Genomic DNA, 25800 nt, shown 5'->3' on the forward strand with positions numbered 1-25800 from the left:
CCTCTCCTTTATGTGTTACAGATGTCATGACATGTTTGAATAATTGAATAATTTTTTTTGTGGTCAATTTAATGGTTTTCCAACTGGGCAAAACTTAAAGAAAGATTTTGGCCAAAGCGCCTACAGTTTAGACTTGGACTTATTTTATTGTTGTTGCAAAGACACAACAAAAAGTCGTCACTTGGCCACCAGAGCACACAGAAAAAACACAGAACAATGGCAGGTTTGCCTATAAATACATAAATGTACAAATAATATTATTGCTAAATAAATATAAATTAAGATTTTCATACAGTCTTAGTAGGGGATTATTGGTGTTGAGCAATGAGTTGAGCAATCTGATGGCCAATGGGAGGTTACTATTTCTGAGTAACAGCGGATGTTTGCTGTGTGAGCGTAAAACTGATAAAATATCTGTGCACTTAATATCTCCTAAACCGATCTTAGAAACCTGTTCCTCCTTTTACTGTTACTGATTTAGACCAATTTTGTGTAGCCAAGAATGCTTTAAAATATCTAGGTTTAAATATTTTAGTTATCTCTAACAAGCAGGAGGCAGTATATTAACTACACACTGGTTTTTTAAATATTATTTTTATTTAACTATTATTTAATTTTTTTACAAAGGTGTCGATATACATAAGGTGTTTGGAGACAGAATTCGTTTTATTGCCATTTTGCACAAAATAAATCACAATGAAATCATTTTAAAAAAGCAACTCTCAAAGGCATGACAAATAATTGAATAAAAATCATAATAAATAGATATATCTAAATAAATATAAAAATATAGTAGAAACACACAGAAACAACTGGGATGTTGGGAAGGAAAAATGAATGAATGAATGAATGAATGAATGAATGAATAAATCCTCCAGGCTCATCTAGGCTCTTACAGAAATAAATTATTTTGACCGAAATTCAGTGAAACTACACAGCCAAGTAAGCACAAAATGTATTTTATATTAATATATTTTATTGATGGAGTTTGCAGTAAAAAAAGTTTGTATATTATTTGGTAATATTAAGTCTTTTGGTCACATTCTGGTGTTTCGTCTGTGGTCCTGAAGCCAGGCTGCCCTGCATGTTTGAGCTGTTTCCAATCTTTATTTTAAAGATTTTATTGGCTCAAGCAGCTCTCATTTGAGAGTGGTTCAACAGGAAAGTAGGTATCGAGCGAGTGGAAGACATGAATCAGAGGTCACCGGGTCAAATCAAGGACAGGCTCCAAACAGGGTTGTGCTTTTCCTCTGCGCCACAACATCACTTCTAGCCAAAATATTTAAACTTAGTAAAAAAAAAGAAAAAGATTGAATCAGAGACATAATCCACATGGGTGCCAGGCTAAATAATTCTTTGATACATAAAATGTGGTCTAAAACAGACAAAGGAGGAACAAGTTTTTAAGACTTTTTTAGAAGATATATTTACAGAGAACAAGATATGTTATCAGATTAGAGCTCACACAGCAAACATCCGCTGTAGGACAGCCAGACTCAAAAGCAGCATATCTCTACAAGATGAGTTTCCATTACTGTGCAGGTGATGCAGCTCTACATTACCATGTCACCAGGTGACTGAACCATTGAAGCGCTGAGCAGATGCACAGAACAAATCAATGAGTGGATGCGCCATAACTTCCTTCAGCTGAATAAATGAAGTAATATTTTGTACCAAAGGAGGATCGATCAAGAGTCACAGCTTCAGTTATTACAGTCAGAAACTAGTGATCAGAGCGTTAATCTGGCTTCAGTGACCTGAGCCTTCAGAGACACATAAAGACGATTACAAAGTCGGCCTTTTATCTTAAGAATACGTCTAACTTTATCAGACAAATGTCCCCACTAGATCTAGACAGAAACTCATCCATGTGTGAATCTTCAGTCGAACTGATCAGTGGAGGAGTGTCTTCATGGGTCTGCCTGGTGGGATTCATCTATGAGACCATTCGGGTCTGTAGGTTCTGGTCTACTCTGCATCTCCAGAATCAGAACCACACATGAAGAGGCGGCATTGAGTTTTTATACTTCACTAATCTGGAACAAACTTCCAGAAAATGTGAAAAATGACTAAACCCTGAGTTCATTTCGACCAAGTTAAATCATATTTGTGTAGAGTTGCAGTTGAATCTTATTTATAACTGAAACATCATTAATTTTAGTCCAAACTCCAAATTGTATTTACTTTCCTTTATTATGCCACTGCATTGTAACTACTCTCCTTTTTATGTTTTCTTTGTGTGAAGGACTTTGACTTGTTGCTGAAATGTTCTGTACAGCTAAACCTGGCTTAATGAGATTAAGGCTGAAGGTTTATATGATACATAAAAACAATTCCTATTACATCACATTATAACTTTCTATAGAGGTAATAAAAACATTAAATGGATTTGAGTTACAATGTTGCTTTTTAATATTCATAAAATCTGTAATTTATATGGAGTCACTTACTTTCTGGAGAAGGTTTTTCATTTTTGATATTCACTGTAGAATTAATGTTGTTGTCCTCTTTGCTCTTCATTCTTCACAAAGAAAATAATAAAGACTTAAACATGAGAAAACTGTCCAGCAGCTGCTGGAGCGATCAGAGCCTGTGAACTGGGCGAGTTCCTCTTCCTGTTTTTAAAGACGACCTGAGTGTGAAGCAGCAGGACTGCAACATGTCACCACACATGCTGCCGTGACGATTCACTACTGCAACAGTTTGTAGTGAATCTGGAGCAGTTGCACGTTCGTTTGAAGCAGCTCCATCTCAACATAATTCAATATCCAGAAAGCTTCTACCACATGTGAATAACCATGGAATCGGCTCCTGCTTGCATGTGTTTCCAATATTACTCCTAATAATAATAATGATATAATTTATTTAAAGCTGCAGTATGTAACTTCTATATATAAAAATGTTTTTCAGTTATTTGTTCAAACCATGTCGTGACAGTTTGAGAAAGATGATCAGTGAAAAAATCTGCCTGAACTGCTCTTTTTTTTTCAATTTTCAATGTTTATTAAATCCTTCAGCAATTAAACATACAGTGAAACCGATGTTGACAATATCAGTACTGTAAAGTTTACAACATTAAGTAGTTATACAGAGAAGGACTTGAGTTTTTAACATTTTCCCCCTGAACTCCTCCAGATCTACCTCAGCCAGCAGAAGGAGCTAAAGCAAAAGAAAATATAGTAAAATAAAAATAAAATAAAATAATGTAAATAAAAAGTTCACACACACACTGTATCTTTTATTCTGGACCAATAGTGTTTGAGCCTTTCCTCTGTGGTTTTAAGGACGGTTCCCACGTACTCTGCTACGCCTCAATCTGACCGTTTATCTTGTGGATGAGTCGTTGTAAGATTCGCTCTCTAAAAGTGTCATATCATTCTGTATAGGTAGGGATATTTTGACCTTTCCAGTGTCTTAATATAACTCTCCTTGCTGTGGTGAGGGCTATTTTTAACCATTGTGCCTTTTTTGTTCCTATTTTGACCTTATAATCTCAGAAGTTAAGAAGTCCCAGTAGGTGTCAAGAGTAAGTTGGAGTTAATGTTAATTTTTCCCATAACTTCCTGCCAATAAGAGATTAGTTCTGTCAAGAAAACTGGCACAGGGTGTGAGATCCTTCCGGGTGCATGCAGAAAAGGTGCATAGAGGCCTGAGAGAAAATAAGTAATCTTGTAGTTTGATTAAAAGCTAATTAAATTGAATATGAATGAATGGTAAAATGAATACAAGTAATCACATAATAACCTTCTGAAAAACATTCTCTGAAATGTGATCAGTAAAGATTTCTGTAATGATTTAACTGTGGAAAGATATGGTTGACGAATTATAATAAGTGAGAGATGTGATTGATTATTAACTGAGAATCAAAACTTGTGATAATGTGAAGTTATAATCATTTGAAATTAATTCAAACAGGTTTAACAACAGGTTGAATGTGTTTAATGAGTTATAAGAAATAATAGTGAGTTATAGGAGAAGAGAGAAATGCAGCACAGCCCTGAAACAGGAAATGTCTCAAGCAGTTCTGAACAGATGGCCAGGGCGCACAGGATGGGGGAGTGTTGAGTTTGGCTGAGGCAACGGAGAAAGGGGAAGTACGGGACTTTCCACCACAGTCAACAAGAACAGGTTGAGAAATGTGGGGATTTTTTCTTAATCAACAGCAGATGTGAAGGAAGGCACGTAGACCAAACCCTCCCCATACACACACATGGTGGAGAAATACATAAAAACGGGCTGAAAAGAGGAACCAGTCGTTCCCAGTCCGGCGGCGCAGAAGGAGAAACAACTTGCAGAAGCAGACTACGGACCGCACCGCAGAACCACGGGGAAGCTCGGACTTCACACCGCCAAGAAAGGACTGGGTCCCATCGCCCCACCTCTGGTTCTTTATTCGACTGTTGGTCTTGTCTCAACCCAGCCATCTCAGACTCCGCAACAAGACTTGGAGGAAGGACAAAGGTCCCTCAGGGATGAGGAATTGGGTTTCACAAAAAGGATTCGGACCCGTTCTGCTTTGTTTCCTTTCTACGAAGGGTTTTTCCACACAAGGCAAAGACCTCAACCAAGGCTGCTAGAAATTCCTGTTGCCAAAAGATCCACCAACGCCTGGGTATGAATTGAATCTGCTCATTGAAATTCCATTTCAGAACGTGCGACTTAACTGCTAGGGAAAGGAATCAGGGTAGTATGATTGTACATGTAAATTTTATTACACTGTTTTTGATCTATATACGATTGATTATTGATTTGTATGTCGCATATCCCTGCTTAAGCTTGCTTAATAAATTTATACTATAAAATTCTAATGAGGTTGGTGGACATTGGAATTAATAGAGTCATTTAATCTTTGTCCAGTTCTTTTAATCAAGGTAAAACTAATGTACATGATTCCAGTAAATAGGAGGCTTCATAATTTCCTTTGGTGAGAATAAATAATGACCCTGGGACTTACATCTAAGTCACTAAACATAATCTAGCCGGTTCCAAGTGCAAGTTATGATTTAGAAAGTGGGCTACCGTTAACAGAAGTGGTTATTGGAATTATGCAGCTGCGAGGGCTACTCAGCTGATTGTTCCTTAACTGTAAAGGGTCATAACTTCTGGATTGGAGGTAGTTAGAGCTAGACGAGTCACTTTCGCCACCAGTTTAAATAGATTATCTCTTATAGAGTACTTTTAGGGTAATACCCAGGTCTCAGAGAGATTTTCCGGACCTGTTAGACGGAGAACTGGTCAGTAGGCAGCCCTGGGGAGTAGTGAGGAGTGGGCGGGGCTGACTATTGCAGGATAACCTTCATGGCGCCCAACGTGGGGCGGCGCACAACTGAGTAGGCGGGCCCCAAAGAAACCAAGTCAGTAAAAACAGATGTGAGACTCTGAATAGCTCACTTGGGTTACTAACTCTTAGGGAAGAGAGTTAGTGGTGACTGATAAGGCCTTCAGTCACAACCCTCGCAGTAACTGTATAGCGTACAGGTGAGGGAAAGCTTCTACTGAGGATAGAATGACCAGATCCAGACAGTAAAGCCAGTAGCCAACACAGCCTGGACCCATCCCTACTCGAAAGCGCAAAGAGAGGCTTTGGGGGATAGGCGACTCGAAGACAAAGGCAACTATGAGTGAAGAGGAAGAGGAAGGGGAACTGAATCCCCTGCAAAAGCCAGCAAAGGAACAAGAGGCAAGCAACACCGGCCGGGATGGGGAGAATCATCAATCCCGCCTTTCCAAATCTACATTATCACAAATTCCTGTAAAATTGATATTACTCGGTGATGGATTGGACTCCTGGACTGAGATAAATAAGAAGACTTTCTTTGAATCTCACTATACTACTAATAAGGACGTGGCTCGGAACCCGATGGAAATCATAGTGCAAAGCCGGATATACTATTGCACCCAGCTTAAACACGGCCACAGACTGGGGGTCGTCAGATGCCCAGTGAAAGTGACTAAGAAGCCGGAGGTTAAGGGATGGCTGGAATGGTTCGCTGAACTCCTTGAAGGATGGACGGATGGTGAGCTGCGGGTTGTCTACAGCCCCTCCGAGAAGTATGACCGCGTAGTGAAAACAGCTACCTTGGCGGCGGGCATCGATGGAATCCTGGTGAACCCAAACGTCAAGGGGGTGAGCCAGTACAAAGACTACACCGAGGCCATGCAGAGACTCTCAACCTACAAAGAAGGCAAAGAAAAGGAGCAAGCCTTCGAGGAGGCAGGGTCGGAGGTGGCCGAGGCTCCATCCCGACTGCCCAGCAGAGCCCCGACACCGACTCGCCCGCAGAAGCAACCTCCGAGGGATCTGATAGACCTGACGGTCGGCAGCGATGACAACAACAACGATGACGACGGAGGCATCCCTGCTCAACCGGGTCCATCGCGGAACGAGGAGGTCCCCCCCGAACCGTCGGATGAGGACGACCCCGAGGGAGCACTCGTCGGCGGATTCACAGGGGAGCAGTGGGAGGACGCAGCCAAGAGGTGGTCCCCTCAACGGGACCCGGAGCTCGGGTTTCATCCCCGAGTCCACAGCACGGAGAGGAGGCATCCACCGCCACCTACAGAGACCCCAGCGGTCAGCAGTGCCGACGAGGACGAGGAGGAATCGGACGAGGAGGAATCGGATGAGGAGCAGTGGGGCCCCGGCCGCCCCAAGAAGAAGACTCAGAAATCAGATGCTTGGAGGATGGCCCGAGATTTAGCCGAAATACCACCAGGGGCCGTCAGCCTAAGGCTGCAATCCGGACACATGATTTATCAGTTTGTTGGCGGAATATGGGATCTTGAGGGTGATGGACTAGTTGTGTTCACCGATGACAGATACAAGATCCACAACAAGAACTTCCGTCGCAACCTTAAGGGCCAGGCAGGAAAATGTTACAAAACAGATTTAAGACTGCTGGAAGCCACTTGTAGTCCAGCAACTCGAGGAGACGTAGTAGTAATGAAAGGCTACGATCTCCCTTATGGCGCAGTGATCCTAGTCCCGATTGGCGTATACCAAAAAGGAGAGAGTCTAGAAGAATATCGGAAGAAGATGTGGCACGGACTCGAGCGGGGCCTAGTGATGGCCAGCAACGAAGGCATGAGAAGAGTAATGGTGAGCGTGCAAGGACTGAGATCACCAGATTTACCAAGGGACACCGCCAGGTCGATTGCAGAGAGCGGAGTGGTGAATATAACCAGGACCAACAGTCATTTCTTTGTGTTCAAAGAGGTGGTGGTGGTGGTTGACCCCCGTCTGCATCGACTCCGCACTGAACAAGGGGTGCAATTGGCAGCTGAAATGGAGGAGCAAGGCCACATTAGCCATCCATCACGAGAAATCAAGAAATATCCCTTAAGAATTCCCCAGAGTGAGGCTCCAAACACCACCCAGATAGGTAAAGCCAAAGTTATGCAGCCACCCAGGATAAAGATAAAGGAGACACCTGTTGAACCAGGGTTCTCCGCAGCAAGATACGTTAAGGAGTTCTCGTTTGAAGAGAGCCGCAGTAAATTGGAAAAGCCCAACACCGGTAGAGTCAAAAATGAGCAACCAACGGTCCAGAAGGAAGAAGGACTGATGAAACCAGCTAAGATTCGACCGCTGAACTCCCCTAGGAGAGAACCTCTTCGACAACAGCAGTATGAGGACATCAGCGACTCGGAGGACGAAGAGGAGCAACCGGAGATCGAACATCCTGGAGAAGAAGAGGAGGAAAGTGATCACGGCAGCATCTTCTCCGACCCGAAGCAACCACCGACAGAGCACAAGATACTCCGAACAGGACAACACCGGGGTAAGAAGAAAGAAATGGAAACTTTTGACATCGAGAAACCTTCTGAAAGACTGGCAAGAGACGTGACCTGGGGTCCAGTACAGGCTAAGGACGGACGGAGTACGTATGTACCCGAGGTCGGCCAAACCGAGTACCAGATCCCGGCAGGATGGGCCAGCAGATTGGGAGACCGGGTGCAGCTCGAGGTGGAAGCGACAATCGGAGAATGGGCTAACATCCTGATGACGCCATCCTGCTCCACCCTGACAGCACACTATTCCCTGACTACCAACTTCAGGAACGCATACATTGGAATTATGTATGATGTGATGCTGCGACGACTGAAGAAAGCCGCCTACAAATACTCTAGGGAAACTCAACAGCAGCTGGACGAAGTCTCGGCTGATGAAGAAGAACCTCAAGCGACGTCTTCAGAGCCAGGACCGCAGATCCCGGTGAGACAACCAGAGGTGTCAGCTCAGCCACCTGCCACTAATACAGGACAGGACGCTTACGCTGAGCTGAAGAATCTAAGGCTGGTAATTAGGAGTAAAAACGCAGACGAAAACAATGAAGAATACTTGAAAGATGTTTGGCCAACCGTGCTATCTACCACCAGCCATGAGGGAGCCAAAAAGTTGTGGCTGACCAGTGTGACCTCGGACCCGATGGTTGGAACAGATTCAGCACAGAGCAACTATGAAAGGCTAGTGTTGGAGGACATGGATGATGAAGAGTCCCAGGTGAAGAGGGCCAGAGGACGGCTGGACAGAGGAAGCCGGTTGGAACCGCTTTGGCACACACTTAAGCAGACCGTTTCCCCTGCGAGATATGTGAAAGTACTGCGTGAGGTGACAAAAGGACGCAGGGGAGAGATCGTGTTCGTGAAGTTGCCAGTAAGAAGCACAACGATCGCTCAGATGGATGTAGCAGTGCAGGGATTCGACCTGGAACAGCAGTACTACGAAGACAAAAGGAAGAAGGAGGCTAGCCAACCGGCAAAGCCACCTGGAAGGGTTAACATCAGACAACCATCTAACTTCCAGGGCAGACCGTTCCAGCAAGGAGCACCGCCATCCAACTTCCAGAGCAGACCGTTCCAGCAAGGAGCACCGCCATCCAACTTCCAGAGCAGACCGTTCCAACAAGGAGCATCGCCTTCCAACTTCCGGAACCGGCCGTTCCAGCAGAAACCACCAGGACCACAAGGGAAACCGACCAACCCTCAGGCTTCATCAAACCAGCCAGGAAAAGGTCAGTTCCTGACAGATGAGGAGTATAGGAAATTGAGCCCAGAAGAGAGGACGGCCCTCCGTGAGTCCCGTAAAGCCGGGGCCGGAGGGTCATCAAAGTAATGGCGTCCAGGTCGCGGGTCATTCTAGAAAATGCCTACTGGGAGGGGGACGAAATCTACGCTAAAGTGGAGGGAGTACCCTACCTGGTAGACACAGGAGCGGAGGTGTCTATGACCCGCAAAGACCTAAAAACAGCAGGACACCTGAAGGTTCAGTTTGCTAATGGAAAAATAGAAGAAATGCCGTATGGGACCTGGAAAGGAGTAGTGTGGGTGAAAGGTCCCTACAATCTCCTCACAGTAAAAGACTTAGACGAACTTAGTAAAAAGAAAGGCACACATCGCCGACTAGAGCGAAGGCTGACAAGCTTGAAAGCAAGATTGGTGAAGGTCGGCCCGACCCAAACAGGATCAGAAAAGCAAGACTGGTACAAACCGGTCGACATACCAACGGTGACAGAACAGAAACTTGAAGAGAGTGACTTCTCCCCGGCTGGGAAAGAGAAGCTGCGTGAGATCATCGTTACTGCGCAGGTGGCACGGTTCAAGAACGATTGTGGAGATTTGGGCCCAAAGTTTGTTCATCACATCGAAGGTGGGGTTCATCCACCTGTTCGGCAGTACCCGTTGAACCCAGGGGCAGTCGAGGAGATGGACAAGATCGTGAAGGAACTGGGGGCCCTAGAGATCATCAGAGAGGAACTCAACCCGATCACCAACAGCCCCATCCAGGCGGTGAAGAAGCCTGAATCGGCTGGAGGGGGTTGGAGGCCAGTTATCAACTTCAAGGCCCTGAATCGGAGAACAATAGCAAACCGAGCCAGTCTAATCAATCCGCAAGGAGCGCTGAAAACTCTTCGAGTCAAGAAGTTCAAGTCTTGCATCGACCTAGCTAATGGATTTTTCTCTCTACGCCTCGCCAGACAATCGCAAGGTAAAACTGCATTCACTCACAAAGGCAAAAGCTATGTGTGGCAAAGGTTACCCCAGGGCTACAAGAACTCCCCAAATGTGTTCCAGTCAGCAGTGATGGAAGTACTGGGAGACGTAGGTGCTACTGTGTACATTGATGATGTTTTTATTGCTGATGACACAGAAGAAGAACACCTAGAAAGACTACAAAAGGTGGTCGAAAACCTCACAAGGGCAGGTCTAAAACTAAACCTCAAGAAATGTCAATTTGGACAGTTCCAGGTGAATTATCTGGGCTTCCAAGTCACGTCAGACTTGGGACTTTCGGATGGGTACAGAGAAAAGCTGACGAACATTCAACCACCTCAGTCAGAAAATGACCTACAGAAAATATTGGGATTGTGCAACTATGTCAGAGACCATGTACCCAATTATCAGAAGTATGCTAAACCTTTGTACCACTGCCTGAGAAAGAGTGAGGACGATGAGAAAGACGGAAAAAGACCCTGGGTTTGGACAGCAGCCAATCAACAGAACCTAGAGGAATTGAGAAGGGCCATTCAAGCAGCTGTGAGACTGGAGCCAAGAAGTTTATCAGAAAGACTAGTGGCAGAGATCAGCTGCGAGAATGACGATGCCATGATCAAAGTGAGTAACGAAAATGGAGGCTTGGTTACCCTGTGGAGTTATACCTTAACTTCTGTTGAGAAGAAATACCCGCAGGAAGAGAAAGAACTAGCGGTGTTAGCCCGCTATTGGGGTGTGCTGAAAGATTTAGCACAAGGACAACCAGTTAAAGTCATCACACAAAGCCAAGTTCACAAGTACCTGAGAAAAGGGACTGTGGAAAGTACTAAAGCAACCAATACTCGGTGGGGAAGATGGGAGGACATCTTGCTGGACCCGGAGCTTGAAATTGGGCCAGCACAACCCACCAGTAAGAAAAAACCACAAGAAACACCTGAGAAGCCAGGACAACCGGAATGGACAATCTACACCGATGGATCCAGAAAGGGGTCCGACCAGTCGGCATACTGGGGATTTATTCTGAAGCAGGATGGCAAAGAGAAATGCCGTCAGAAAGGAAAGGCCCCCGGTAGTGCTCAAGCCGGAGAAGTAACGGCAGTACTGGAAGGATTGCTGGAGCTGGTGAAAAGGAAAATCAAAACTGCCAGGTTAGTAACCGATAGTTACTACTGTGCTCAGGCCCTTAGAGAGGACTTGGCCATTTGGGAAGAAAATGGGTTCGAGACAGCAAAGGGCAAGCCAGTGGCACACAAAGACTTGTGGAAAAAGATTGCTGAGCTAAAACTGCAGTTGGAAATAGATGTTGAGCATCAAAGGGCACACACGCATGAGGGAGCTCATTGGCGTGGGAATGATGAAGTGGACTGTTATGTCCAACAAAGAAAGATCGTCTTTGTCGGTACCGAGAAGTGGGACAGTACTCCCAGAGGACGGGAGGTCCCAGAAGAATACGTGGTCGAGGTCGTGCGGAGCGTGCATGAGGCCCTTGGACATGCAGGCGTACGACCTACCCGTAAGGAGCTGGAGGAGCAAGATCTTTGGATCCCAGTGAAACAAGTCCAACGCGTGCTAAGGGACTGTGAAGTGTGTGGTCAATACAACGCAGGTCGCCGAGGGCAGCGGATGGATGGGTTGTCCATCAAAAGCACGGTCCCCTGGGGCTCAGTCTGCATGGATGTTGCAGGTCCCATGGGGATAACAGGAAGGAGAGGTGAGAAGTACCTCTTAGTGCTGGTGGATTCTATGTCGGGGTTTGTAACTACAAAAGCAGCCAGGAAAGCAAACGGCAATAGCGTTGTCGGCATGCTGGAACAAGTATGCAGTGCCCTGGGAATCCCGAAAGAGCTGCGCACGGACAATGGGACTCATTTCCGTAATTCACAGGTTGACCAGTGGTGTCAGAAGTATGGAGTGATGCGAGTTTACTCGCCGCCCTACACCCCACAAGCCAACGGAGTGGTGGAACGAGCCATTGGGTTAGTAAAAAGCTGGATAGCTAAAAATGCTAACACCAACAGCTGGAGCACCCAAGCGGTGGAAATAGGGCAGGCCCTGAACGACAGAAGCAGAGCCGAGAGACCCGCCCCTGCGATGGAACTCAACCAACGGCCGTTCACCACGAAGGAAGTGGGGCGGGGCTCCAGCGACAAAAAGGAGAAGCTGACGCCCAGAGTGCCATTCCGAGAGGGACAGCGCGTGTGGGTCAAAGCAAGAGAGCAACCTGTACATGCAGCAGTAAAACCCAAGTTTGACACAACTGACATCGTCAAGCAAGTACTGGATAGGAACACAGTATTGCTGAAAAGGAAAGGGATCCAAGGAGTTGAGCAGCTCAAGCCGGTTCCTGACTAAAGCGAAACAGAAGCCGGTGAAATGGCCAGTGGATCATGTACCATTCCACCCTATCTCGGACTGGCCACCGTGAAAGGGGTGGTTGTAGTTAGAAGGACATCTTCAGGGATTTGGGCAGGACGAGCCCTGAAGAAATTGGATTGGGCTAAAAATGGAATCCTGTCGGAGGAGAGAGAACTGCTGGAATGGAAGAAAGCTAAAAGTGGCTGTCCGGTTTGTTTAACAGACCACCATCTCCCCATTATCTGGGAAGGACCGGGCCATGAGAAGCCAAGGCACCAGGGGGCTACTGCAGAGATGCTACAACATCTTCGCGTCTCCCCGGTCACGATATTGAACAATACGGTCTGTGGGAATTGCAGAGTGGGTTACCTGCCCCGGCTTAAGTTGGAAACCCAATGGGGGTGGCTCAAAGAAGAACCAAGAACGTGTTATTGCACGTGGGATGGAGATGAGCTACATCACTGTCCTGTGTGCAAGGAACAGCTAAGGAGCGGGGAGGTAACACTGACAGGCGAAGCTGAGGGGTGGCAAGTGGCAAGGTTCTACAGCTCGCTGCGGTATTACAGAACCTACGGGCGAGTACAATCGAACTATGGGAGCCCCATACCGATAATATTACCAGGACCCTCCGCTCCTCCGAACACTCCAGAAGAACTGGACCCATGGGTGTGGAGGAGGGAAGAAGGACCGCATGATGTCCTGTGGGATTCTGTTCAAGCCGCCTGGCCGTATGACGCTGCTAGAGCTTCCCTGTCATTTCCACCATTGAATGCCAACCATTCTCCTGTGGTCTTCCGGGTACATCGGCCTCATGCATACCAACCATCAGCTGAGGAGCTAAGTGCACTCCCAGATGACGCCCGAGAGCAAGCCGTTAACGGTGGGTGGACAGGCCCCTGGGAGCTGACCACCTGGGCACATCTGATTTTGGAGGTCATCAATGACTGCACAATACCAATAGTAGATCTGCCGGATGTACCAAGGGAGGATGGGGTGCGCAGCTCAGACATGTATTACTACACCACTGAGGTGGACGGATGGGGCAGCAATGCGGTGAGACCAAAGGAGAAGTCTTGCCTGTACTGGGTGACAGCGGAATCCCAGTTTCGGGACGGAGTTTTGCAACACCCGGGAGGCGTGGCTCACAGGGCCGGTACGCCCTCTGATCCTAGCACCTCCTGTCAGGTCCAGCTGTCAGTGCGCATGATCACCGTCCCCTATAAAGGGATCTACTCAGTCGGAGCAGCCATCAGAGTGGTACCAGACGAGCAGACTTACGCCACCGTGTCCAGTACGGAGCCGGAGCCTCCCAAGAAGAAACCAAAAACTCACGCCTGGCAAAAACTCACCTCAGCATTTCCATGGAGAAAGACAAACCAGGACTGATGGACGCACCGGAAGGAGGAAAACGAGTCGTCAAGTCTGAAGGTCAGCTAAAAACCAAAAAGAGAAAGGGGAGACAGTGTTTTGTGACTAGATTGTTCAAAGTGGGGGTTGGAGTCTCATCGGGACTGTCAGACAGAGGCCCGTTTTTAAGACTCCCTACCACCTCCATTCTACTCGATATGCCAAGAGAAGATTTCACTGTTTCCAATCCGCTCACCGAAGCCTATTTTCTCAAGTTTCTCATATATCTCCGACCCACCAATTTCCAAAACGTAAAAGAGGTGGGGGAAAGTGAAGAATACACGACGCCCCCTGCCATGAAGCCACATTTATTTATCCCTACCGCACCGCCTCCTTGGCAGGGAAAAGGATCCGACAACACGGTTAATTTTGCATCGATCTCACCTATGTGTCCAAGATCTCTACCATGGACTTTTAATACAGTGTATTTCAGAGTACGGGGGATCGAGCTACGGATTAGGTGGGGTCCCCATTATCTTGAACCACTGCAAGGACTGTATTGTGAAATTTCACTTAATGACATGATCATTTGGACCACATCACCAAGCATGGCGAAAACCATAATCAAGAGAGAAATAGATCCAGATTGTTATATATTCAATAACACCAGGCTTCCATTAAAATTGGAAATAGACAGGGTCTACCCCAATCCACCACACCAAAGGATTTATACTCCGTCATCCTGGGGGTACCGCACTAGACTAACTCTGCATGGACAATCATTGTACACCTACATCTCAGTGCCTGCCCCAATAGGGTACAAACACGAATCCTGGTATGACCAGGCGCTGAAAACTGGCACCGCCCAAGGCCCGTTTCCTCGACCGGATTACTGGAGGGTGTTCCACTGGAAGTGGGTGTGGAGGGGGTTGGAGCCTGATTTACCCTACCCCTCTCCCATATTTACAGCCCTGCAGCAGAGAAGGGCCACCAGACGGGTTGGAAAGAACCCTGCCAACCAGGGCCACCTCAAGGCTTTGAGGAAAATCTGTGCAAAGCCTGATACACCGGACCCCAGAGAAGCACTAATCTGGCCAGGATGGATGCTATCGGCATGAAGCGCCGGCCTACAGACCCGGAGTTGCTGGATGTTACATCAGAATCAGACAGCTCTACTAACACTGACGACGACTCGGAAAACTCTAACGAACCCTTGCTACGGAAAACGACTACGATAACCGGAAAATCCCTATGCCTGAAAGGGCTGCTAACGCTTCTTGCCCTGCTGTTTGCTGCTGCTGTTCTTGCCACTATCTTCTACTTCATCGGAGTTGGACCATGGTATCTTACGCATACAAGAGTCACCTATGGACATTCCAAGTACGCTAACTTCAATTGTTGGAATACAAGCACCACGGCTATTTTTGTTCCATGGGACAACGAAACTTCTGTCCAGAATCGAACCAACCTATTCAGCAAGGACAACGGGAAAAAGTACGTGGAACGCCGAGCTTTCGGATTGAACGACTCCACCCTGGACGACCTTCAGAATCGCACCTGGGAGATCTACAACTATGACTTCCTCGACACCGGAGTGCTCTGCTGGATACGGGTTCTGCAACACAAAGAACGACGGACCGTCAGATGCAACTGGATTCATCCGGACCGAGGCTTGCCAGAATGGCATTGCAACATGGCTTGTCGATCGCTGCTATTGTTGCCAAGTCAAGGGTACTGGGATACCGAAGTAGTATACCCAGCCCCACACAGGTCCTCAGGCTGTCGAGCCTGGCTCCCACGAGGAGAGTTTTGGGGAGACTATCACCTCAACTGTAGAGAAGATGACACCATCCCAACAGCACCAACGGGGAACTGGACCTTCCGGAATGCCTCCCGAGGTAATCTTCCAGTCAATGCAACGATTTCGCCTACACCAGCCAATTTAACTAACGTGACGGCTTTCCTGATCAAACAAGGACCTAGAGGGTTTATGTATCAAGCCGAGCAACAGCACTGTTACAAACACCATTTTCTTTGGTTAAATCCTTGCCTCTGGAACAAGTTTGTGAAATGTGCAGGACAAAATTATATAGTATCAGCCATAGAAGAGTACTGGGCTGATTTTTGGCACTCTACACGTCCACACCGTACAGAAATTGAACCCTGGCTGAACAACACGTTCCCGTGGACGTACATAGCCGAAGACCAAACGTTCTTTATGGGAGACTTCCCGGAGGGGACCGTTCGTTCTCACACTGGATTAACGGATCTCTACATTGCCAACTTGCGTACGCAACGCCTTCCAACTCCTGATGACCTTCTGAGCGCTCCTAAAACGGACTTTGCAAAAATTGACAAATGTGTCGCCAAAAGAATTTTTGAGAGCCTAAATGACACCTGCTGGAAGAAAACCCTCTCATCGCCACGGTGCGACCTCTGGCAGGTCGGCAACGCTTTGCACTCTACCTGGAGGTATAACTGCCCTGATCCTGATAAAGCTCCTACGGCCAAATGGGCCCTACGAGCCTGGTACGAGGATTACTATCGGAAATGGGACTACGAGTGGTGGGGACTCCAACAAGATGAGTTTGAAGCCTGGGTAACACCATGCCTTACAGAATCAACAAATTATTGGGTAAAGTACCAGTACATTGCTACGGTCTACTCGAAGGAACGCATGATTTGGCCTGGGATTTTTTGGAGACCGGCCAGTTACGTTAACCCAAGACCTTGGCGCATGACTTGTAAAAACAACACCAGAAATATCCTTGAATGTGTAATAGGATTGGCCAGACGACCCTGCGGAGAGCTCCAAGGTTGGGAAAGCTACTGCAACGGCCATTATGCAGACGAGTATGACACTCACTCTTCTGAGGTTACTTGGCGAAAGTTCAATGGAACATGGCGAAGGGCGATAGTGAGCGGACGGACCTGCACCGATGCAATTCTAGGATATCATCTCCAGAAGCGCAAGAGTATACTTGGTCTTCCTGTTCCGTTCATCCCTGACTCCCTTATGGCCATCGCAGAAGGACATGCTTTCCGTAAAAGTCTGTGTAATGGCCACATAGATTCAGGTTTTGACTGGGTAGGACCTAACCTTTTGTATTCCAATCTCACCTGCTCAACCACTACAGAGAACTGGCAAAAATGTGGCGAAGGCCCTGATCAACATGCTTGTTACTGGTACGAGACTATGGGGGCAACATTGGTGGCCGCTATTTCTGAGGTTGCGGAAGAAGTTGCTCATGTGGTGGAAGAGGGCCTCAACATTGTTGAACAATGGTTGATGAGTGCCTTGAGTCTGCTGTGGCCATACCTCCTGGGCCTCCTGGGCGTCGCTGTGGCGTTGATCATCGGTAAAATCGTCCTGGAGGCGTGGCTAAAAGCACTTTGTCGTTGCACAAAGGGGAACTATCAGCCCCTCCCCCCGAAGGAGGAGCCTACTTCTGCATAAGAGAGAGCTGCCGTGTGCCTGCGAGCCATTCAACCTTCACCGCAGCTGCCGAGAGGACCTGATCCAGAGCAACCATCATCGGACATCATGGAAACCAACTCTTCAACTAACTCTTCAACCAACTCATCAAATCCCAACTCACTTTTTGCACCGATCCAAGTGAGTACCCTTGAGCATTTAGGGATTACCCTGGCCTGGGTAGTCTTCTGCCACACCGGTCCTTGGCCTAAGGGACATCCTATGAGGATCTTCGTCGCGCTACAAGGATATGCCAAGCTGGTCCTCCGTCCCGTCGTTCTCCGCAAATGGGGGTTGGCTTCATCCCTCTTCGCTTGTTACTTGATGGGCCGTACCCGCATTAATTGGCGCAGGGGTGTTGTAGTTTGCCTATGGCTCCTCACCGATACCACAGCACTAATATTGGAATTGGTCCTTGGGGGCACACAAGCCACACGAACCGCCCCATTTAAGATCCTCACAGCTATTCTAGAAGGGCTTTTTGCAGTATCCATCCTCATCTACTTAGCGCGCCAGGCCTTGTCTATCAAGGGTCGGGGGCGGCGAATTTGGATGCAAAAGTGGATAATTCTGGCTCTTTGGGCAACGGTTTGGGGGATCCTGGTGGTCCTCTACTGGCTCCGTGAGACCTCGGACCTAGCCATTGTTGTATGGCTGATGACTTACGCGGCAATATTCCATGATTCAGCTCATGTCCATGATCGAGGTGAACCAGCTCCGGATCATGACATCCCGGCTCCTGTGATTAATTCACCTTGGCTCGCAAAACAAGCCGGCACACGGGCTTAAACCAGCCTACTCTCTCAGCTTTCGCTTTCGCCTTTTCGTCGTTGTAAGTACATGTAGTTAATCAATAACCACTGATCATGAAGTTACCTGGGTTACTGTTTCTCCTCAGGCATCAACCTGCTGTGTGGGGTGTGGAATCACTGCAGAATCTTATGGATTCATTTGGGTTGCATCGTCTTCCCTCCGCTGGTGTCACAAATGCGTGAGCAGCAACTTTAGCAATGTAACGGCAATCCTCTGCGCCACAGGGCTGGAGGATTTGCCCTACATAGCGGATTACACATCTAGATCCCTGGAACGGGTGCACAAAATCGTGTGGACCTCTGCGTTTGGCCTAGACGACGACGACTTCACAGCATCTCCGTTGTATACGGGACTACGGCTGCCCGTGATTCATAAGTTATGGGAACACCAACTTACTCGGCAATGCCTCCCAACTCTACACCTGTTGGATGGCCGAATTGTGGCGGTGGGCGACTACCTTCCGCCTACACGTCCCGGGTCTCCAGATTTGTTTATCGACGTCGGATGCCAAACCAGCAGTGCGACTAACGAGAGTGGTACCCAAACTGAGAACCTCAGTTCATCTCCCCAAGCATGCCAGATTGAGGACATCCTTTCCCCTTCATCTCCATCACCAAGTGATATGGATTTCCAGGATCTGCTGGCAGAATTGGACGGCTACTGCGACAACCCATCAACGCTGCCAGACTTCGGCATGGACTTGCCTTCGCCTCTGCAGCCTCCACTGGAACGTTCCACCCTTCCCGTCTCAGGTGAATCTACACTTGACAACGATTTGGGCGCAGAACGCTGGCTTTCTCCGCCATCCAATCTGTCGGAGTATGAGGTTGTGGATTCCTGGACACCTTCATCGTCTCCGGTTACCTGCTATGAGCGGGACATCCTCACTACCGATTGTGGTGATGGACTTGATCTCTTTTGACTTTGGACTTTGTGGTTTCTGCGAAGCACCGTCCGATCTCAAGGAGGGGGTGTCAAGAAAACTGGCACAGGGTGTGAGATCCTTCCGGGTGCATGCAGAAAAGGTGCATAGAGGCCTGAGAGAAAATAAGTAATCTTGTAGTTTGATTAAAAGCTAATTAAATTGAATATGAATGAATGGTAAAATGAATACAAGTAATCACATAATAACCTTCTGAAAAACATTCTCTGAAATGTGATCAGTAAAGATTTCTGTAATGATTTAACTGTGGAAAGATATGGTTGACGAATTATAATAAGTGAGAGATGTGATTGATTATTAACTGAGAATCAAAACTTGTGATAATGTGAAGTTATAATCATTTGAAATTAATTCAAACAGGTTTAACAACAGGTTGAATGTGTTTAATGAGTTATAAGAAATAATAGTGAGTTATAGGAGAAGAGAGAAATGCAGCACAGCCCTGAAACAGGAAATGTCTCAAGCAGTTCTGAACAGATGGCCAGGGCGCACAGGATGGGGGAGTGTTGAGTTTGGCTGAGGCAACGGAGAAAGGGGAAGTACGGGACTTTCCACCACAGTCAACAAGAACAGGTTGAGAAATGTGGGGATTTTTTCTTAATCAACAGCAGATGTGAAGGAAGGCACGTAGACCAAACCCTCCCCATACACACACATGGTGGAGAAATACATAAAAACGGGCTGAAAAGAGGAACCAGTCGTTCCCAGTCCGGCGGCGCAGAAGGAGAAACAACTTGCAGAAGCAGACTACGGACCGCACCGCAGAACCACGGGGAAGCTCGGACTTCACACCGCCAAGAAAGGACTGGGTCCCATCGCCCCACCTCTGGTTCTTTATTCGACTGTTGGTCTTGTCTCAACCCAGCCATCTCAGACTCCGCAACAAGACTTGGAGGAAGGACAAAGGTCCCTCAGGGATGAGGAATTGGGTTTCACAAAAAGGATTCGGACCCGTTCTGCTTTGTTTCCTTTCTACGAAGGGTTTTTCCACACAAGGCAAAGACCTCAACCAAGGCTGCTAGAAATTCCTGTTGCCAAAAGATCCACCAACGCCTGGGTATGAATTGAATCTGCTCATTGAAATTCCATTTCAGAACGTGCGACTTAACTGCTAGGGAAAGGAATCAGGGTAGTATGATTGTACATGTAAATTTTATTACACTGTTTTTGATCTATATACGATTGATTATTGATTTGTATGTCGCATATCCCTGCTTAAGCTTGCTTAATAAATTTATACTATAAAATTCTAATGAGGTTGGTGGACATTGGAATTAATAGAGTCATTTAATCTTTGTCCAGTTCTTTTAATCAAGGTAAAACTAATGTACATGATTCCAGTAAATAGGAGGCTTCATAATTTCCTTTGGTGAGAATAAATAATGACCCTGGGACTTACATCTAAGTCACTAAACATAATCTAGCCGGTTCCAAGTGCAAGTTATGATTTAGAAAGTGGGCTACCGTTAACAGAAGTGGTTATTGGAATTATGCAGCTGCGAGGGCTACTCAGCTGATTGTTCCTTAACTGTAAAGGGTCATAACTTCTGGATTGGAGGTAGTTAGAGCTAGACGAGTCACTTTCGCCACCAGTTTAAATAGATTATCTCTTATAGAGTACTTTTAGGGTAATACCCAGGTCTCAGAGAGATTTTCCGGACCTGTTAGACGGAGAACTGGTCAGTAGGCAGCCCTGGGGAGTAGTGAGGAGTGGGCGGGGCTGACTATTGCAGGATAACCTTCAGTTCGGACACATGAGGAACATATGAAGCATGTCTCCCGGTCTTTGTTTACAGCTGCAGCAAATATCAGAGTTACTTATTCTAGCTCTAAATAATTTAACTGGTGTCCAATATAATGGATTCAGAACTTTGAACTGTATCAATTTGGATCGTGCATCTCTCATGGGTTTTAACATTTGTTTGACTTTTGCACTCCACTGTTCCTCTGTGAACTTTTTGTTTAATTCTGATTCCCAAATCTTTTAAAGTCCTGTATTAATGTTGCAAGTGTTCTTAGTCAGGTAGTTATAAATATGACCTACTGGTCTTGGGGAGTCTTTCAATTTATTAAATATAGTGTATATTGGTGATTCTGTGGGTATGGTTACTTCAGGTTTCTTTAATTTTGTGAGGCAATCCCTTATTTGTAGGAACTTCCAGAAATCTTTGTGGTTTAGATTGTATAATTCTTGAAATTGATCTTATTTATCACTGTCATCCAGAATAATGTCTTCCAGGCCCGGGTTCAGCAGTATGTCTAAGTATTTAAGGTTTTTGGTACCCACTGAAATTTCCACTTTTGTATATGGCTTTAATAACAAAACTTTGACAGGGGCATTACTTTGCATTTAGACCAGTTAATCTTGTATCCGGATAATTCAGAAAAATTATTGATCAAATCGAGTAGAGGAGGTAATGATTCCTCAGGATTCGACAGTAGAAGCAGTACATCATCTGCAAAAATCAACATTTTGTTGTGTAGTCCACCCATTGTTATACCTTTTACTACGTTGTTTTGTCTGATGGCCAAGGGTCCGAGTGCAATAATGAAGATCAGGGGTGACTATGGGTCTCCCTGTTTGGTCCTGCGTTCGATTAAGAACTGAGTTGATCTTGATCCATTGGTTGCTACAGTCGCTTTTGAGTCTGTATATATCATTTTGATTATTTCTAGAAAAGTGTGTCGAAACCCAAATTTTCCAAGTGTATAGTACAGATAACTCCAGCTGACCCTGTCGAACGCTTGTTCCGCGTTGAGTGATGCCTGAACTGCTCTTGATGTCTGAAGAAATGCCCCAAAACAACCAATCAGAGCCAAGAGAAGTTTTATGTTTTGCTCTAAAACAGTAAAATAATCTCTGGGGTCATAGAGCAGCTGAGAGAACGAGAAACAGGATGAACCTCTGGAATTATTTTACTGTTGTAGACAAAAAAAAAATTCAAAGCATAATTTTACAAACAGTAATTTATTACTGAAGCAACAGCAAGCCTGAACAGTTATAAATATAAAAAGCAACAAAAACCAGAGGGAGTGTGTATAGAAAGTCATGATCAAGTGGCTGAAATAACAAGCAGAAATATCTGAGGAGAGCAAAGCTGGAAAACCAAAACCACACAAAGTTAACAAACCAAAACCACACAAAGTTAAACCAAAACCACACAAAGTTAACAAACCAAAACCACACAAAGCTAACAAACCAAAACCCCACAATGTTAACAAACCAAAACCCCACAAAGTTAACAAACCAAAACCCCACAAAGTTAACAAACCAAAACCACACAAAGTTAACAAACCAAAACCACACAAAGTTAACAAACCAGACCTGCAAACAAAGTGATTTTATTGAGCTTTGGCAACAACGAGTTCAATCACAAATGATTCATTTAAAACTGCAACAGTTTGAATAAAATCAATTAACTTCACTTACTGAAAGCGTTTCATTCATTCATTCATTCATTCATTCATTCATTCATTCATTCATTCATTCATTCATATTAAATTAAAAACATTCTCTGAAATCAGACTCTCCTTTAATCACAGCCTCTGATTTAAATTAATTATATAAATTATGCTTTGAATCGACTGATTTTGTGAGTTTATGTTAAATATATTTTCAGTTCAGAACAACTTGACAGCAGAATATTTACCTGAAAACTAAACATTACTAGGCTCTTTTTATTTGTGCGTTATAAAAACCAAACAAAAATAAAATAAATAAATACATGAGCTCTTAGAAATAAATCATTTTTCAATTTTTATATTTGTCTGGACTTTTACTGAACGTTTCCAGCTACTGGCGCTGCATGATGTCTGTCAAATAAAACAGCAATAAGTAACTAAAACGACCTGAAAATAAACAGAAAAAATTATCCAATTAATAATAGGCAAGGCAAGGCAAGGCAAGGCAAGTTTATTTATATAGCACTTTAAAACAGTACCACTGACCAAAGTGCTGTACAATCACAAGATTAAACAAATAAAATCAAAATTAAAACACATAAAAACCAACAATGCAGTGACGTAAAACACTCTATATAATACATAAACATACCCAGATAAATACAGAAAAGCAGCATCTCAAACTGAATCAAAGGCCAACCGAAAAAGGTAAGTCTTAAGAGCAGATTTAAAAATTGCTAAAGAGGGGGCCTGTTTTACCAACATAGGTAATTCCAAAGTTTGGGAGCTGCAACAGCAAACGCCCTGTCTCCTCTCTGCCTCCTGGAAGTCCTCGGCACCTCCAGGTTCATTTGGCTCGCTGATCTAAGAGCTCGAGGAGGACAGTGTATATGTAGCAGCTCAGAGAGATAGGAGGGAGCAAGGCCATTTAAAGATTTAAATACAAATAAAAGAATCTTAAAATGCACTCTGAAATGTACCGGCAGCCAGTGCAGAGAATATAAAATCGGGGTAACATGTTCTCTCTTCCGCGATCCAGTTAAGAGCCGAGCAGCCGCATTCTGGACCAGCTGAAGACGGGACAAAGAAGACTGGCTGACACCCACATATAAGGAGTTACAGTAATCCAGTCGTGTTGTGATAAAAGCATGGATTAATATTTCAAAATAATCCACTGGTACAATATTCCTAATCTTAGCAAGCCGCCTCAAATGGAAAAAGCTCGTTTTCACAACGGCACTAATTTGTTTATCCAACTTAAAATTTGCGTCCATTACAAAGCCCAAATTTGTAACAAATGGCTTTACGTAATGTGATAGCGGACCCAAATCCACAGGAGTGGACTTGCAGGTAGTACCAGGGTCAAAAATAATAACTTCCGTCTTTCTTTCATTAAAATTCAAAAAATTCAGAGCCATCCAAGTTTTTATGTCATCAAGGCACTCCATTAAAATTGGTACTGTATTGACTCCCTTACGATTGAGAGGCACATAAATTTGTGTATCATCCGCATAGCAATGAAAAGCAATATTATGTTTCCTAAATATTGACCCAAGGGGAAGCAAATATAAAGAAAACAAAAGAGGTCCAAGTATCGAGCCCTGCGGTACTCCACACAATAAAGGAGCAGACGATGATACTTCAAACTAATCAAAAGCTAAATGGTGTTAAATGTTAACAGTCTGTCCATATGAGCATATAGGAAATGGAGACAGTTTAAAAATATTCAACATTCTTTTAACAGCCTTTAAAAGATGGCTTTGTGTTTTTATTTATGACATTTACCAAAAATTGATGACAAAATTAATTACAGTTGAAACCAGAAGTTTACATAAACTGTAAAGAATATTTTTTGATTCTTTACAGGAAAGATTGCCTGAAAAAAAATCTCCCTCGTTATTCTGGTTGCAGAAAATATTTTGGTCATCGTAATAGACAAAAGAGGAAAAGTTTATTCTGATTTCACATCAGACAGCGTAAAAAAAATGCATGTGTATTTTATATAGTGCATGTAAAGTTCTGGAGTTTAAAAGAGAAGAGTTAGATGGGCCAAATAACAGCTTCATTCTCACAGATGAATTTGTTCTTAAACTTCTCCTCTGCTTTGTCCCAGTTCTCTGTGAGATTTCCCCCTGGGATCAGAAGTGCAACTGGACCTGGCGTCCCGAGAACCTTCTTCATCCAGAACCTTTAAAACAGAATCATGAACCTCATTCAGCAGCGTACCGACATCAAACTGACAGCAACTAAATGTTTTATCACAATATGAATAAAAACAGAGTTCAACAGAAGCCACACAAGTATTAAATGTATTAAAGATCAGATTTTACACATTTAAATGTTCTTGTTTTTACAGCTGCATCAAAAAATATTCTACACCAAAAACAAATTAGATTTTTGGCAAAATATCTTCAGTCCTCAGTCTGTCCACCTTTAAACGTCCACCAAGGTTTGGTTTTAGAAGAAGTCCTGGAGAAGTCAGTATATTTAGCTCTTCTACAAGCTTGTCAAAATATATTTACATTTTTACCTAAATATGTATATTTTTAGATAATAGTTCTTACCCAAGAGTGTCTCTTCGTCCATCAACCCAGGTCCAGATGTTGTTAGTTTGTTGTAATCCCATCCAGTATCCATGGAAAATGTCACAGTAGAATTTGGTGTGATTGCTGACAAATTTCTGTGAGCAGATTATTTTAGATTTTTATAAACCTTCTTATTTCAAGCCATCAATTTTACACAAAAACTTCCAGATATGTTTTAAATGCTTATGTTAGTGTAGAGGTGGTGTCAGATTGTACCTGCTCCTCCAGATCATCAATAACAACCAAATCTGCATGTTTGTCCTGACAGAACTTTCTACTATCTGTCCAGGTTTTCCAAGGAGCTGGTTCTTCAAAAAAAAAGTAGCATTTTTCCTGGAAGGGAATCCAGTTCTTCTGGCACGGTTTACACCCTGGATCCATTAGACGAGAGGAAAGATCAGAAAGAAGTTAAACTTTGGTAAAATAATATAAACTAGAAAAACATGAGGATATAAAAAGAAATTCCTGTATATTTATTTAATGTTTTAATGGTCAAAATAACTTAAGCAAAGACATCAGGGCTACATTGCAATTTGGTAATATTAGAAGGTGATTAGATTGAGTTCCTATTGAGTTAGAAGTGGCGTACCACAGGGCTCTATCCTCGGTTCACTTAAAATAAAAACAATATTGTTTGAAATCAAAGCTTCACTGTAAACATGTTGCTAATGAATGAATTTTACTGACAAGAGAGCTTAAGGGATTTTACCTAACGGTCAGGTTTGTTTATAATGAAGATTTGTTTTTAAAGTAACAATGATCCAGAGTTTCAAAGTTGATTTAGGACATTAATCACCTTTGTCAGAACAGTAGTCTTTTACAGGAAAGTTGTCAAACTTCTGGATGATTTCCAGAGTCTTGTTCAGGTCATCTCTCTCTCGGCTCAG

General features: G+C 44.7%; 1 protein-coding gene across 2 annotated transcripts in view; it reads right to left on the reverse strand.

The window, feature by feature from the left end:
- Window positions 1–25800, reverse strand: part of LOC116717237 (natural killer cells antigen CD94-like) — a 49372-nt gene that overhangs the window by 8667 nt on the left and 14905 nt on the right. The window contains exon 1 of one of the 2 annotated variants that reach the window (XM_032558460.1): window positions 2451–2597. The exons of the other annotated variant lie outside the window; for it this stretch is intronic. Within the exon in view, the coding sequence (XP_032414351.1) occupies window positions 2451–2520 (70 nt within the window). The 5' untranslated portion in view covers window positions 2521–2597. Of the gene's footprint in view, window positions 1–2450; window positions 2598–25800 lie in introns of those variants that run through there. 2 annotated transcript variants of the gene reach the window in all.

The sequence above is a fragment of the Xiphophorus hellerii genome, chromosome 3 (assembly GCF_003331165.1).
Source record: "Xiphophorus hellerii strain 12219 chromosome 3, Xiphophorus_hellerii-4.1, whole genome shotgun sequence".
Classification (NCBI taxonomy): Eukaryota; Metazoa; Chordata; class Actinopteri; order Cyprinodontiformes; family Poeciliidae; genus Xiphophorus; species Xiphophorus hellerii.